General features: G+C 46.7%; 1 protein-coding gene across 1 annotated transcript; it reads left to right on the top strand.

Annotated features, from left to right (window-relative positions):
• The first annotated feature begins 4,898 nt into the window (after window positions 1–4,898).
• Window positions 4,899–11,146, top strand: ENPP4 (ectonucleotide pyrophosphatase/phosphodiesterase 4). Its single transcript, XM_053459908.1, has 4 exons — window positions 4,899–4,957; window positions 7,648–8,498; window positions 8,823–8,993; window positions 10,493–11,146. The coding sequence occupies exons 2-4, from the start codon at window positions 7,670–7,672 to the stop codon at window positions 10,852–10,854; spliced, it is 1,362 nt and encodes a 453-aa protein (XP_053315883.1). The 5' UTR covers window positions 4,899–4,957; window positions 7,648–7,669; the 3' UTR covers window positions 10,855–11,146.
• Window positions 11,147–13,414: the final 2,268 nt, after the last annotated feature.

The following is a 13,414-nucleotide window of genomic DNA, read 5'->3' as shown; positions in this document are numbered from 1 at the left end:
ACAGCGGAAATTTTTTTTTGCTCTCGTCCTAACATTTATACTAACACCCCCCCCCATCACGTGATAATCCCTGTGACTGATCACTAGTGAGATAATAAATCTTCATTTTCGTAATCTAGCGACCAGGATGTCTGTTTTGTTAATAATTAGCGCAATGAATCCGCTTGCCTGAAAGCTACCCTCTTCTCCTGTAGGATCAGAAGAACGCACTTTGTACATTGACGCGGTTTAATGAATAAAGAATAAACCAACCCAAGCAGGGTTTATTAGGGGCGCTATTCATTTTTATTGTGGGTTCAAAGAGTCGCTGGTTAGTTAATAAAGTTAAAAGTTATGAGTTCCTTAGCAGCAGAGTCAGGTCCATCAAGGGTAGGGTGCGGGGACCCAGGGGCCCCATCGATGACATCACATAACCATATCTGGGAACTCTCTGGGAGAAGCGCCGGTTCTCCGGGTCGATACCTGAATGCTCCGGGTCGCAGGAGCGGGGTCCTGAAACGCCCCACTCCCCGCCCATTTCCACTTTAAATGGGGGGGGGACATCAGCAGAAACGCCCACTGGCGTCAGCTGGTAGTCCCGGCCGCGTCCCGCAAGGGCTGTTGGTTGATGTTAAGATGTATTATGAAGGGCCAACAACAAGAGAGCTTGACTGGTCACCTGATTCATGGATGCATTTCGTAGCTTAGTCCTTCTTGCAAAGCCAGACCCATACCAAGCTACAGCGCAACTGAAACTGCAGCTCGGGCAACTAGTTTCGTCCTACAGCTCTTTAATATGTAGCTCTCTCTTTTTTAAGGGGCCAAAAGTAATTGGACAATTGACTCAAAAGCTGTTTCGTGGACAGGTGTAGGATATTCCAGGTAAAAGGTCTGGAGTTGATTTGAGGTGTGGCATTCGCATTTGGAGGCTGTTGCTTTGAACCCACAACATGCGGTCAAAGAAGCTCTCAATGCAAGTGAAACAGGAGAAAAAATCCATCAGAGAGACAGCAGGAACATTAGGAGCGACCAAATCAACCGTTACCTTCTGAGAAAAAAGAATGAAGCGATGATCTCTGCAACACAAAAAGGCCTGGACGTCGACGGAAGACAACAGTGGTGGATGATCGTAGGATCCTGTAAAGAAAAATCCCTTCCCAACATCCAGCCAAGTGAAGAACCTTCTCCGGGAGGTAGGAATATCATTATCCAATCCACCATAAAGAGAAAACTTCACACGAGCAAACAGAGAGAGCTCACCACAAGGTGCAAACCTTTCTCAAGCCTCAAGACTAGAAAGGCCAGATTAGACTTTGCCAGGAAACATCTAAAATAGCCAGCCCAGTTCTGGAACAGCATTCTTTGGACAGAAGAAACTAAGATCAACCTGGACCAGAATGATGGAAAAAAAAGTATGGCGATGGCTTGGAACGGCTCATGATCTGAAGCAAACCACATCATCTGTAAAACACGGTGGAGGCCGTGTGATGGCGTGCGCATGCATGGCTTCCAATGGCCCTGGGTCACCAGTGTTGTTCATTTCAAATCCATTGTAGTGGGGTACAGAGCCCAAATTGTGTCTATGACCAAATATTTCTGGACCTACCTGTGTATGTATATATATATAATTACACACACTACCTTTCACTACTCTGCAAGAGGTGAAAGGAGGTTGCATTGGGACGGCAGTTTGAAGATCAGCAAACGTTAATCGCCTCCATGTATTAATAGATGTCCTGAACTTACATGGCATCATCTTTCCTCACGGGCATGTTCCTCCATTGTTTAATGGAAACTGTAGCTAAGGATGATTTACTGGTAGAAGTAAAACACGTCGGTGTATAACATGCTGTACGGGGTTCCTTCCGTCTTCCTCGTTGATTTGGGATAAGGAAAGGTTTAAGGGGAATTGGTTGAATAGCGTATATCACATACATTATACAGGAACGGGGGATGTATGGATTCACCTCCCAGGTGCTGTTCAGAGCCTTGAGACCTCCGGTGTCTTCTCCTGGGATGTAAAATGATGTATAGTGACTGATAATAAGACCTCTTTCTCTGGAGTCTTGTGTATCTGTTTAATTGTTTAGTGATTTTGGTTATTTTGTTACAGTGGAATGAAGTCCAAGAAGTCCTCTGCCTAGTAGAAGGGAACCCTGGGGAGGGATAACAACAGATCTGCTAGGAATGGCCAGCGATGTGCAGTGTCTTTAAATACATTTATTGGAAGGGCTGATTTAGTGTCTTGGGTCTGGAATTGCCCTGTAGATAAGAGGCGTCTCTCGCAGTCAGACGGACCTGCAGTGCTGGTGTCTTATAGAGATGGTTAACATCACCTGTGGAGTTGGGGCCAGGAGGCTTCTCCCTGTTCCTTTCCTTATTGAGAGGGTAGAGGTGGTAGATCAGTGCAACGACCTTCCAGCAGAAGTGGTAGAGGTTAATACAACAAGGGAATGGAAACATACATGGGATATGAACAGACTATGATTAGGAACCAAGTCTTCACATCAGGAAGAAGTGGCAGAGCAGAGGGGCCGAATGGTTCTTATCTGCCGTAAAATTTTACATTTCGTGGGACCAATGCCTGCGATATTAAATGCATAGTTCGGGGTTATTATAATTGGTGTTATAAGTTGCTTATCTTCATTGCAGGGCAGAGCACTTGTCCAGTATTGTTTGTTAAATTGTGGGGGGGGGGGTTTAACCTGACAAAGCAGATTGTATATCTGAACCCTGGTTGTAAAAGGCAATAAACCAGTTAAATATAATTATATAAAAGGAAAGCGGAAGGGGCAATGGACCATCAATATTAATTAACTTTGTGAGTGCTGGGGGCCAGGCGCATACCTCGGATCTTCCCATGATTTTTTTGTATTTAAGTTTATTATACAAAACTGATTATGATAAAACAGACATCAACAGACAGGTCCGTAAAGTACCGAATGGTAGGACAGGTACTTTCTCTCGATAGAGTCCTTGAGATCCGGCTCCAGGGCTCTGAACAAGGCCTGTGCAAACGGGCACTGCCAGAACAAGTGAAGGGAAGTCTCCTCCTCCACAATGCACTGTGGGCAGTGTCTATATCTGCACAGCCCCCCGGCATGCATAAATGTCCTTAGGGGGAGGCCTCCCTGAATGGCCATCCATGCAATGTCTTTATGCCTGTTGGTTAGCCTGCTCGACGACACGTTAGCCCAGACAGTCTTGGCTGTGGAGCCGGGGAGCCCTGGGATGTTCTCGATAGTGTCTTTGGCTCCGATGAGCTTGTGGATCACACGGGGTAACCACAAGTCTGGTTTAACTCCCTCCAGTTGGTGCTCCCTTACAAATTTGCCCACGTCCGAGTAGAACCAGGGCATGGTCCAATTGTAAGGGACGGAGCTGTCCCACTTTTCGGATCTTCCCATGATGGGGTACTTGCAGCTCCCCCATTTGAATTTGCCCCTTTTCCCCAACCTCTAGCTATTTTACATGCAGGGGGTGTCTTTTGCCCCCTGAGTGCATGTGAGAAGAACTCTCCTATTTATATGAATGGAAGCGCTTTCCTGCCACTTCAAGCAGCCAATCGGCGGCAAGAGTCATCGGATCACAGCGGAGAAGGGCAGCTGCAGCTTCTCCCTAATGCTGCCCCTGCTGTTCTATACACAGAGGTTAGCAAGAATTATTGTTTTATTCACTAACGTATTAAAGTGAAAAACATGTCGATTTTATTTTATTTTTATCTGGATATACTAAAAAAATACTAAACAAAACTTTACGAAAAAAGCTCATTTGACTATAGGGCATATTAATGGATCGGGAGGGTTTTGCATTGGCAGAGAGATATCGCAGACAGACTGCACTCTATTTTACTTTATTTTTATTATTTTTCCAGAAAACGGAAAAAAAAAAATAATGACAATGACCGATCTTAAAAATATGTCCCGGTGTTCAGTACTGCATGTAAAATAAGAAGATTCTATAGTTTTCTCATTGATAGATTGTATCCATTAAGGCCACACATCGACACTCAGATTGCAGAGGGGTGCAGAGAAGAGTTAAAGGAATAAGCCCCCTTCTATTCGCGTGATCTGTCCATGTCCCACGATCCGTGTATCATCCGAGCCGACACGGGATGTCACAATAACATATGTTTACCCTAGCAGAGAAACAGGCCCAACTGCGTGTTAATGAAGCTTCTGCTAACGAAGGAGCTTATTATTGTCTTTAATTACCTCATATAATGAATGTTTCCAACATTAAAGGAACAGTCATATTATTTTTTTTGCCATGGCTGCTCCATTTGGCTAAACCAGATAGTTTAAACCAGAATGGCGAGGATGGGAATTGGTTGGTGTGACCCGGAGGCCCGGCACGTGCCCCGGAGACTCCAGGTAAAACCCGGAATGATGTGCTAAACGCCCTGTCCGGAACGGAGCGTACGGAGAAAGCGGATTTACTATACAGACATTGTTCATTCTCTCTGGACCAAACTCCCGCCACTTTCCACCTCCAACATGCTGTTTAACCAACAGGCTGCAGAGGGCGCTATATCCCTAGGAGCTGATATTATTCGCGGAGACCACATCAGCCGTTCCTTTCTAGGAAACGCGCATCTCACAGTAGATTGAGGGCAAAACAAGATCCATTAACCCTTAGAGTCCCAGAAGAATTCTAATAAGTATGGTGAGCTCAATGAATAATTCCCATTGTATAACACAGTGTACAGAGCGGTAAATGCTACAGGGCTGGCGCCCCTTCACCCCCGACCAGGCATCCACGAGACACCCCCCCCCGTTAGGTACACTGCGTGCGGGGCTTTAAATCATGCCTTTTAACAGGTGGGCGAGGTAATCGCTCTCTCTGCCAATCATCGCCGCATCATCCCTGCAATCGTCTCCGCCCCTACAATCAATGCCCGCCCCCAGACGTCACAGGGTCCAGGGCTTGGAAGGAGGAAGTGCAGGTAGTAGTCCAGCCGGTGCCCTGTCTGCTCTGGGTGAGTTTATTATTATCTCCTTAGCTCAGTCCCCAATGGCTTATAGACACTGACATGGGGTGTTTTCTATGAGTTTCCTTTTGCTTTCATGACATTCTGACATTTAACTGCTGGGCAGCCCCACTCACATCACGCTCAGCCAGATCTGCCATGTTACAGATAGGCTCTTCTACTTCTGGAGGGCTTAGATGATTAGAGTTGAAATTTGGCTGCCTGAGCATGATGGGCGTTGTGTGGCTTCCTAGAACTAGAGTGGAAGACGTTTTACCTGGGGGTAACCTGGGCGTGATAGGAGTTGTTTCGTGCCCTGGGGCATGCTGGTCATTTGAATGATGCGTAGGTTAGCTGTGCATGATGGGAGTTATACGTCAGTTAACAAAGTGTCACAACTATTTGTCGCCTGTTCGGTGTTGTGGTTGGCGGGCCGGATGGGAGTTGTAGGATCTGCCTATACCTGCGTTTACCTGAATGCGGTTTCCGTGGCGATACATTGTCGGGAAAAGCCCCGGTGTTGACAGTAAATAAAAGCCCGGGGTGGAGTTTGGCAGCCGCAGGAGTCGAATGACCTCACCAGGTTCCCTCAAAAGGGTTTTCGTTTTACTCTTTGTCACCTTGACTTTTAGAGTCATTTCCCCCCATAGTCTCTAGATTGTAAGCTCTTGCGATCCGGGCCCTCTTTCCCTATGTATCGGTTTCCCTTAGTCTGTCGGTTCTAGTTCTGTCAGACCCTTTGAATGTGGGGACTGTGAGGAGTGCTACAGGAAATGTTGGCGCTATATAAATAAAAGATCTTGGAACCTCCTTGGTAGTTTTTAGTAGTCGGATGGGATAATCTGGGAGCCGCGGCTGACGTGGAATTTGTTTTCTGGTTTAAAGGTGCAGTTCCATTGGCTGGGTAATTAAACGCAGCCTTAGAAACAGCCTTAGTACTGATATACAGGAGGAGGAGAAACGTTAGAACGAGAGGCCAGAATCTAACACTAACGGCTCAGAGGCTTAGATGGAATGTAAGGAAGTTTTACTTTACTTAGAGGGTGGATCAGCCTCCCAGCAGAGGTGGTAGAGACTAATACAGTGAGGGGAATTTAAACATGCATGAGATAGGGATGTGGGGTGTGTAGGCAGATGTAACAGAGCTGATGTAAGGTGTTTGTGCTGCAGCGTCTCTTCTGAAATAGAGGCTTGAAGAATAGCAGAAGCCGGTAACCGTTTCCTTCCTGTGTGGGAGACGCGAGGTAGATAAAGAGATAGTACAGAGACAAGTGCGTTGTCCTTTACGCTTCATGAAGACGACGGACTGCGGACCCCCACCCAGGGGCTGCTCATATCAACTCAAATCTCTAGAATAAGACAGACTTGGGTAACTGGGTAACGCAGCAAGTCAAATCAGTGGCACCTGGAGACTACGGCTCTCCCCCGTCTTGCTCCGTCTGTGAGAGCGCGGCCGGTGGGATGGGAGGTCGGATTGGGGCCTGCCGTTCTTCTTGCTGCCCGCCGTACACCTGGCGCAGCGCCAGTGCCAAAAGATGGAGCCGAGGCAGGTGACGGGCTGGGAAAGAGTAGGCCGCCGGCATGTGAGTCACGTGGAAGCTTCTGGAATAGCGGGCATCGTTACTGCCCCAACGTCAGCCCGGTTGGCCGCTTTAGCCCCTTAGGTGCGACAGGTAGTGTGGGCTACAGGGCAACCTGGCACTCAGAGAGTTAACTGGCCGCCTGTAGGTGAGAAATCCATATCTGGGTAACGGCGGAATTCAGCCATTGTTCGGACGTTTGCAGCGCAGTTAAATATTAATGGCACACGCCGAGCGCCACAATACAAGGGGAATCATGTCTGTTCATGATAACCGCAGCTTCCGTTCCTTCGTGTGATTGGCTGCTGGATGATCTATTACATCAGACGTGCAGAGCCAACATATGTAGCTGTGGGTAACGCCGGGGGCTGGGGGGGGCGGCCGAGAACTTGCGTGAAGCATAGAAATCAATCATAAGGTTACTTCGGAGAGATCCCCTATAATCACATATAAGCACACGTCGCGGTTACCGGTTCTCCCGGCCTCCCCCTAGGTGTACATGTCAGTGTAGGGTCATGGGAGACATGTAACATGATGTCATCCGGCATGACCTCACACCGTGCCTGGATGCCGAGCCGTAAAAAGGGGCAGATGCAGCTTTCTGATCCGCGGCATGTATTTGTGGCGTGACAGGTGCAAAAGAAACAGCACGTGGTTTTAAAGATGTTATTTAAAGGGACAGTTTAATGTAACAGGGAGCTATTCCTCGGGTTTAAATGCCTGTTCTGTGAGGACGTAATATTACATCCTCTGTCCTTAAGGGGTTAAAAAAGTACCTTTTGGAGTTCTGCTTTGCTGAGTGTATTTTAAATGTGTAACAAATCTGGATAACAGTACATTTTGTAGCTGAACTGTATTCTCTAAACCATTCCTCTCCAATTAACCCCTTTAGTGCCAGTGTTCCATATTTTCAGCTGGAATTGCGCATGAGCAAGAGATTAATTTAAAATGTGCCTTTCTCTTCTCTCCTCTCCTTTCCTTTCTCTCCTCTCCTTTCCTTTCTCTTCTCTGTTCTCTCTCCTCTCCTCTCTTTTGTTCTCTCTCTCTCCTCTCCTTTGTTCTCTCTCCTCTGTCCTCTTTCCTCTCTCTCATATTAAAACTGTCTGCTCGCATTTCCAGGTACGTTCGGGCGGATGTGGACATGTCTCAATTAATACTCACTTTAGCTGTCCTGCACGGGCTCGTATTCTGTGCGGCGGATCAGTCAAAGAGCAACGCGACTTCCAAGCTACTTCTGGTGTCTTTTGATGGCTTCAGGGCGGATTACTTGACCAAATACCCCCTGCCTAACCTCAGGGGGTTTATGGAAGACGGAGTCCTAGTGGAAGAGGTGAAAAACGTGTTTATCACCAAAACTCTCCCCAATCATTACTCGATTGTGACCGGCCTGTACGCCGAGAGCCACGGGATCGTGTCCAACGTCATGTATGATTCGGAAACCCGGCGGGTCTTTAACGTGTCCAGCTACAGAGAGTCCTTCTGGTGGGAGGAAGCAACTCCCATTTGGGTGACAAACCAACTCCATGGCTACCGAAGCGGGGGCGCCATGTGGCCCGGCTCGGACGTGCGCATTCATAATTCCACCCCCACGTACTATCTGGACTACGACCGCGACGTGAGCTTCGCTCAGAGGGTGGATAACGTCACCGGCTGGTTTACCAGACCCGACGATCCCATCAACTTCGCAGCCCTTTACTACGAGGAGCCCGACCGCGGCGGCCACCGCTACGGACCCGACGACTACGCAAACATGTCGGAGGTGATGAGCGCGGTGGACGAAAACGTCGGCTACTTAGTGAAAAAGCTGAAGGAGCTGAAGCTCTGGGACACGATCAACGTGATCATTACCAGCGACCACGGGATGGCTCAGTGCTCCGAGAAGAGGCTCATCAGACTGGACGCGTGCGTCGGCCCTGGAAACTACACCCTGGTCGAAGCAAGCGCCATCGGAGCGATATTTCCTATCGGAGGTTTGTAACGTTTTAGAAGGTAGTTCTTTACTGAGAAGGTGGTAGATAAGCGGAACAGCCTCCTAGCAGAAGTGGTAGAGGTTAATACAGAGAGGGAATGTAAACCTGCATGGGATAGGGATATGGCTCCTGAATCTCAGACGGGACCAGGGACTGATTATCCCAGAAGCCATCTTTAATCGTAATTTATATTTTTGTCGGGAGCACTTAATCGTCATGTGACAAAGAACCAGGAGGGACTGATCGTTTGTTACCATAGAAACTAAAAATGACATCTGCTACAAATCCTAGAGAGTTTAATGTTTCAAATCCTTTTGTCCACAGACGCGGACTATGTTTATAAACTGTTAAAAAACTGCCATAAAAATCTGAAGGTTTACATGAAAGAGGATATTCCTGAGCGTTATCACTACAAGCACAACAGCCGCATCCCACCCATCCTCCTGGTGGCAGACGAGGGCTGGTTTATCGTGCAGAACGGATCGCTGCCCACACGTAAGGATTTATTTATTTATTTTTTTCGTCCTTTCCTGATTTTTATTTATTTTTTAAATAAAATATATGATAAATTTTTTTTATTTTATTTTTTTTTATATCTCATCGTAAGAAATAAACGTTCTACGGCAAACATAACGGATACTACGACTCAAAAAAATCACAATAGAAACGATAATAATAATTAATAATGTGCAGATCTTCTCGCGGGAAAAGAAGTGACGAGGCGCTGAATCCCTGCTTCTCTCAGTGATCTGCAGAAATAATTTGTTTTAATTGAATGCTCTATTAAGACGCCCTGACTTTTTTGAGGGGTGTGGCAGGAGGCGGGGAAGGGGCAGAGCTATAAATGTGGTACCCGCCCACTTTCTCGGAGGAGCCGCCTTGTGACTCTCGGCTGCAGAGCGTCACAAGGTGGCCACACGCACCAAAATATCTCCCAAACCGGCCCTTGATCACTATAATGGGGCAGCTGCCCAGAAAAAAACAGGGACTGTCCCGTCAATAGTGGGACTGTTGGGAGGTACGTCGTTTCTCGGCTTTCTTCCCACGAATTGCGGCTCTCTTTGTACCGTTCCAAACTTTTCCACTCGTTTTTACTCGTCCCGTAGCTATTCTATACCCCTTTTTGTCAGAACCCCCCCTGCTTATTCTCATTTTAAACCCCCATTAAAAACCCGCCTGTTCACAGAAGCTTACAATCTATCCTCCTGATACCCAAAACCTGCTTCCTTGAAAAAAAATAAACACCATCTGTCCTCCCCATCTCCAGATCAACCGCACTACAGTCATATCCTTCCACACCATTTACCTTTAACATCCTATTAGATTGTAAGCTCACAAGATCAGGGCCCTCTTCTCCTTCTTAATGAGTTGTTAAATATTTTCACAATCCCCTGCTGTATGGAAGCCGCTGGCACCATATCCATGACCTGTGATAAGAATTGCTGCCGGCGCACGTACATTCTGATGGCCGCCTGATGTCCCAGGTTTGGCAATACGTCCGCTTTCCGGCAAAACTGGAAAAACCAGTTCAGTATAGTGCGTTTTAGAAAATGCCGTGCGGTACCGGGAGGTAATAATTAAAACAACATCTAGCTCAGATCATTGGCTTCATTTGGATATGGATCTGCCTTTTAAGTTTTAATTAATATAGCGCCATCATATTCCGCAGTGATATACAAGGGGGGGGTGCCGGGATATGACATCATGCCACCTTTTAAGGGACGTTCAGCTGTGATGTATTAGGCACAGTCCTACATAGTGTGTAGGGGTTGGTTCTATGGGAGATCTCTGACCTTCCCAGCCAGCCCATGGAGGATTGAAGCACTCGGTAGCCGGATTGAAGCACTCGGTAGCCGGATTGCAGCACTCGGTAGCCGGATCTCCCAATAGAGACTAGTCGGCCTTGGCTAGAATGCGCCACTGATTATAACAGGATGGTTATGGTGATGGATGCTTAGAATCTATAAGGAATGTACATTCTCTTCTCATTGCAGTGGGAAATCACGGTTACGACAACAGCCTTCCCAGCATGCATCCCTTCCTGGCTGCCCGGGGCCCGGCCTTCCAGAAGAATTCCAAAATAAACACCATAAACAGCGTGGACATCTATCCCATGATGTGCCGCATCCTCGGGTTACCGGCGGAAGCCAACAACGGCTCTCTGTCCAGCACCAGGTGCCTGCTGGCCGGCGAGTGGTGCGTCCGCGTCCCGGAGGCCGTCGGGATCGTCCTGGGAGCGGTGATGGTTCTCACCACCCTGACGTGCCTCATAATCCTGCTGAGGAAGAAGACGCCGTCCCCGCGCCAGTTCTCAAGGCTGCAGTTTGACGATGACGACGACCCGTTAATAGGGTAGATGAAACATGCGCAAAGCACCACAAAGCACTCCTTTGATCGAGGTGGGAATCCTGACGCAGTGACAGCCAATGAGAGATCCAACGCGGGATTTTAACTTTATTTTACTTGTCGATTTCAATGTTTCTTTCTAATGTTTTCCTTAAAGCCCCCTTTTTATTATCTTCAAAGGGTGGCCTTCAGCTTTACCTATTTATTGGAGAAGCAGCTCGGGGTGATGTGCACACGTCGATCGTGCATGTTCTCCGCTGCTTCTTCCCGATGGAAAGCTCTGCTGATGTTGAGCTTGGCTTTTTATTAGCGGCTGTGTTTTCTTGGCGACCTTGGCTGGTGGCCCACCGGGCCAGTCCTGGTCTGAACTCAGTCCGTATGAAGTGATATTAGAACATAATGATTTTTTTTTTCTGTTTACACTGTTGTTTAGTAACCGGAGGGGTGCAGTCGTCGTCTTGTTAACGGTATGGGGGTCATTAACTGCTTATCTCCTGCTCTGCGGTGCGGACACCTGAGATACTTCCATCACTGGCTCACGGAGTGCAGAGATTTCGGCAGGTTTTAATTCTTTTTTTTTTAATTTAGAGGCTACTTGCAGTGAAAAAAGTATCCCTGCGATTCTAACATTGACCCCTATAACAAAAACGAGCCGTGCATTAAAAGTCGGGATGTTGGTTCCTTCTTCTCCCCGTAAAGAGCCGCTAAACTATTTAAAACACCTTTTTACACCAGAGATACGGCTTATATCGGAGCTGCTGTAATGTTAATAATTGTACATAGCGACTTCCTTTCTATTTATTAGATGGGGGATGGATATTATGGCAGCTACGGGTAAATAAGGTCTCTGGTCTTCCTAATTACCCCATTGAGCCTGAGTGCACCGGGCAGCCTGATCAATATATAGGATGATTTGCCACGGGTAACAGGGCGGTGGGGCTACTGTCCCCACCAGACCCCCGTCCTAGGCAGAATACAATGCTGGGTTGCGTATAGAAGGGGATCTGGCGCACGGTAACATTTTTTATACCGATCAGATTTTATATATAATCCGTGTTTCTCAGGAGGCTTTGTGATCTCTCTTGTGATATTACTAGGCTAGCTGCTCACTGTCTTGCCGCTAGGCGCTCACGTCTCTGGCAATGACATTACGCAACAGGAGACGCCGAGCCCGACGCGTTTTTACACAAGAACCGCTGACCTCGGATACGCTTTGTGATGAAGCGAGACATTAGACTTCTTTCTAGTGTATAGAAGCGAAGCTAAACGCTTTAAGAACTTAGTACCTTTTCAGCCCGGGATTGAAACGCGTATTCTGAGTGCGAGCGGAATAATTATTGGTATAGATGTGAAATCTTATTTTCCCATCTCGCCTTGATACCCCTTCCGGGCGCTCGGTTACGGCGTCATCACCGCAATAATAATTTACCTAATAATAATTAAAAAAATTAATACTTTTATGCTTAATCTAAACTAAATACAGACTTTCCCCCTCCAGCCAAAAATGAAAGTTGGCACAGGCTTCAAACCAAAGTCCTTTTTTTTTTTCTTTTTTTTAGGAAGGGGCAAGGAGAGCCAGGGGCTCCAGACTACCTGCCCCCAGGGGGTAAATAAGCCTCAGATGAGCTCTACTGGGCGGCCAGGTACCGCTGTGGCCCTCAAGAGCTAGAATAGACGGCTCTGATTACAGAACACTGACGAACTGACCTTGAAAAAGCTTGAAGTGGTTTTAGAGATTATTAGTTCCTATTATTTAAAGATTATTTATTACTGATCTGAAAATGTATATAATATATATTTTAATAATCAGAATAATATAAAAGGGAGAAAAAAAATAATTGTCCTGTGATTTATTGAGCAGTTACCATGGCAACCAGTAAAACATGCCGATTGCTCCATATTTGACATTGCATCAGAGACGTGGGTTCTCCTTAACAGTTCTGTGTCTCTGACCTGAACGCCATTATCGGGAAAAGAAAACTATTTTCTTGAAAAATTTTATTTTTGAGAGCTTTAATAGAAAATGAACATAATCAATAATATTTTTCTATCTTTTTTCCTGTGTGTTTTTTTTTTTTAATAAAAATCCTTTATTAACCAACTAATGCCGACGTTAATGATTTTTTTGAGCACACTTTGTACATGCGCTGCTCTTACTTACAGAAGAACGATCACACGTCATAAAGATACGTATTAAAATATTACACCTACCATACCTTCCGGGTAAATCCATGCCCCACCGCGACATCACCGCCACTTCATGCAGAGGGGTCAGACACCTTTCTATCAGAACCGGCATTAACGTTTTCAGCAATGGGAGCTACAGCAGCTCGTCTGTTGGATTTCAGCTCTGTGATTCCGTTATACATTATGAAGGGCCAACCTCAGTGAGCATTTCCTGCAGGAAGAGCTTGGCTGGCCCTGTGCAATGTATCATTAACTCAGTGAGATTGCTTTACATTTAATTATACATTAGACAGGGCTCAGCTCTTCTTGCTGGACCAACCTGCCAGGTGTTGGCCTTTCATAACGAATATTAACGTTTGAGGGAATTGAAACCACAACTCTCC

This window comes from Spea bombifrons, chromosome 3 (genome assembly GCF_027358695.1).
Source record: "Spea bombifrons isolate aSpeBom1 chromosome 3, aSpeBom1.2.pri, whole genome shotgun sequence".
Classification (NCBI taxonomy): Eukaryota; Metazoa; Chordata; class Amphibia; order Anura; family Pelobatidae; genus Spea; species Spea bombifrons.
The sequence above is the reverse complement of the archived record's forward strand: the minus strand, read 5'-3'. Positions and strand labels throughout refer to the sequence as shown.

Bases quoted from the DNA above. Each gene is read 5' to 3' on its own strand.
- ENPP4 (XM_053459908.1), top strand. From the start codon at position 7,670: ATGTCTCAATTAATACTCACTTTAGCTGTCCTGCACGGGCTCGTATTC. The intron at 8,499-8,822 runs GTTTGTAACGTT...TTTTGTCCACAG, and splicing joins AGCGATATTTCCTATCGGAG to ACGCGGACTATGTTTATAAA. The intron at 8,994-10,492 runs GTAAGGATTTAT...TTCTCATTGCAG, and splicing joins GAACGGATCGCTGCCCACAC to TGGGAAATCACGGTTACGAC.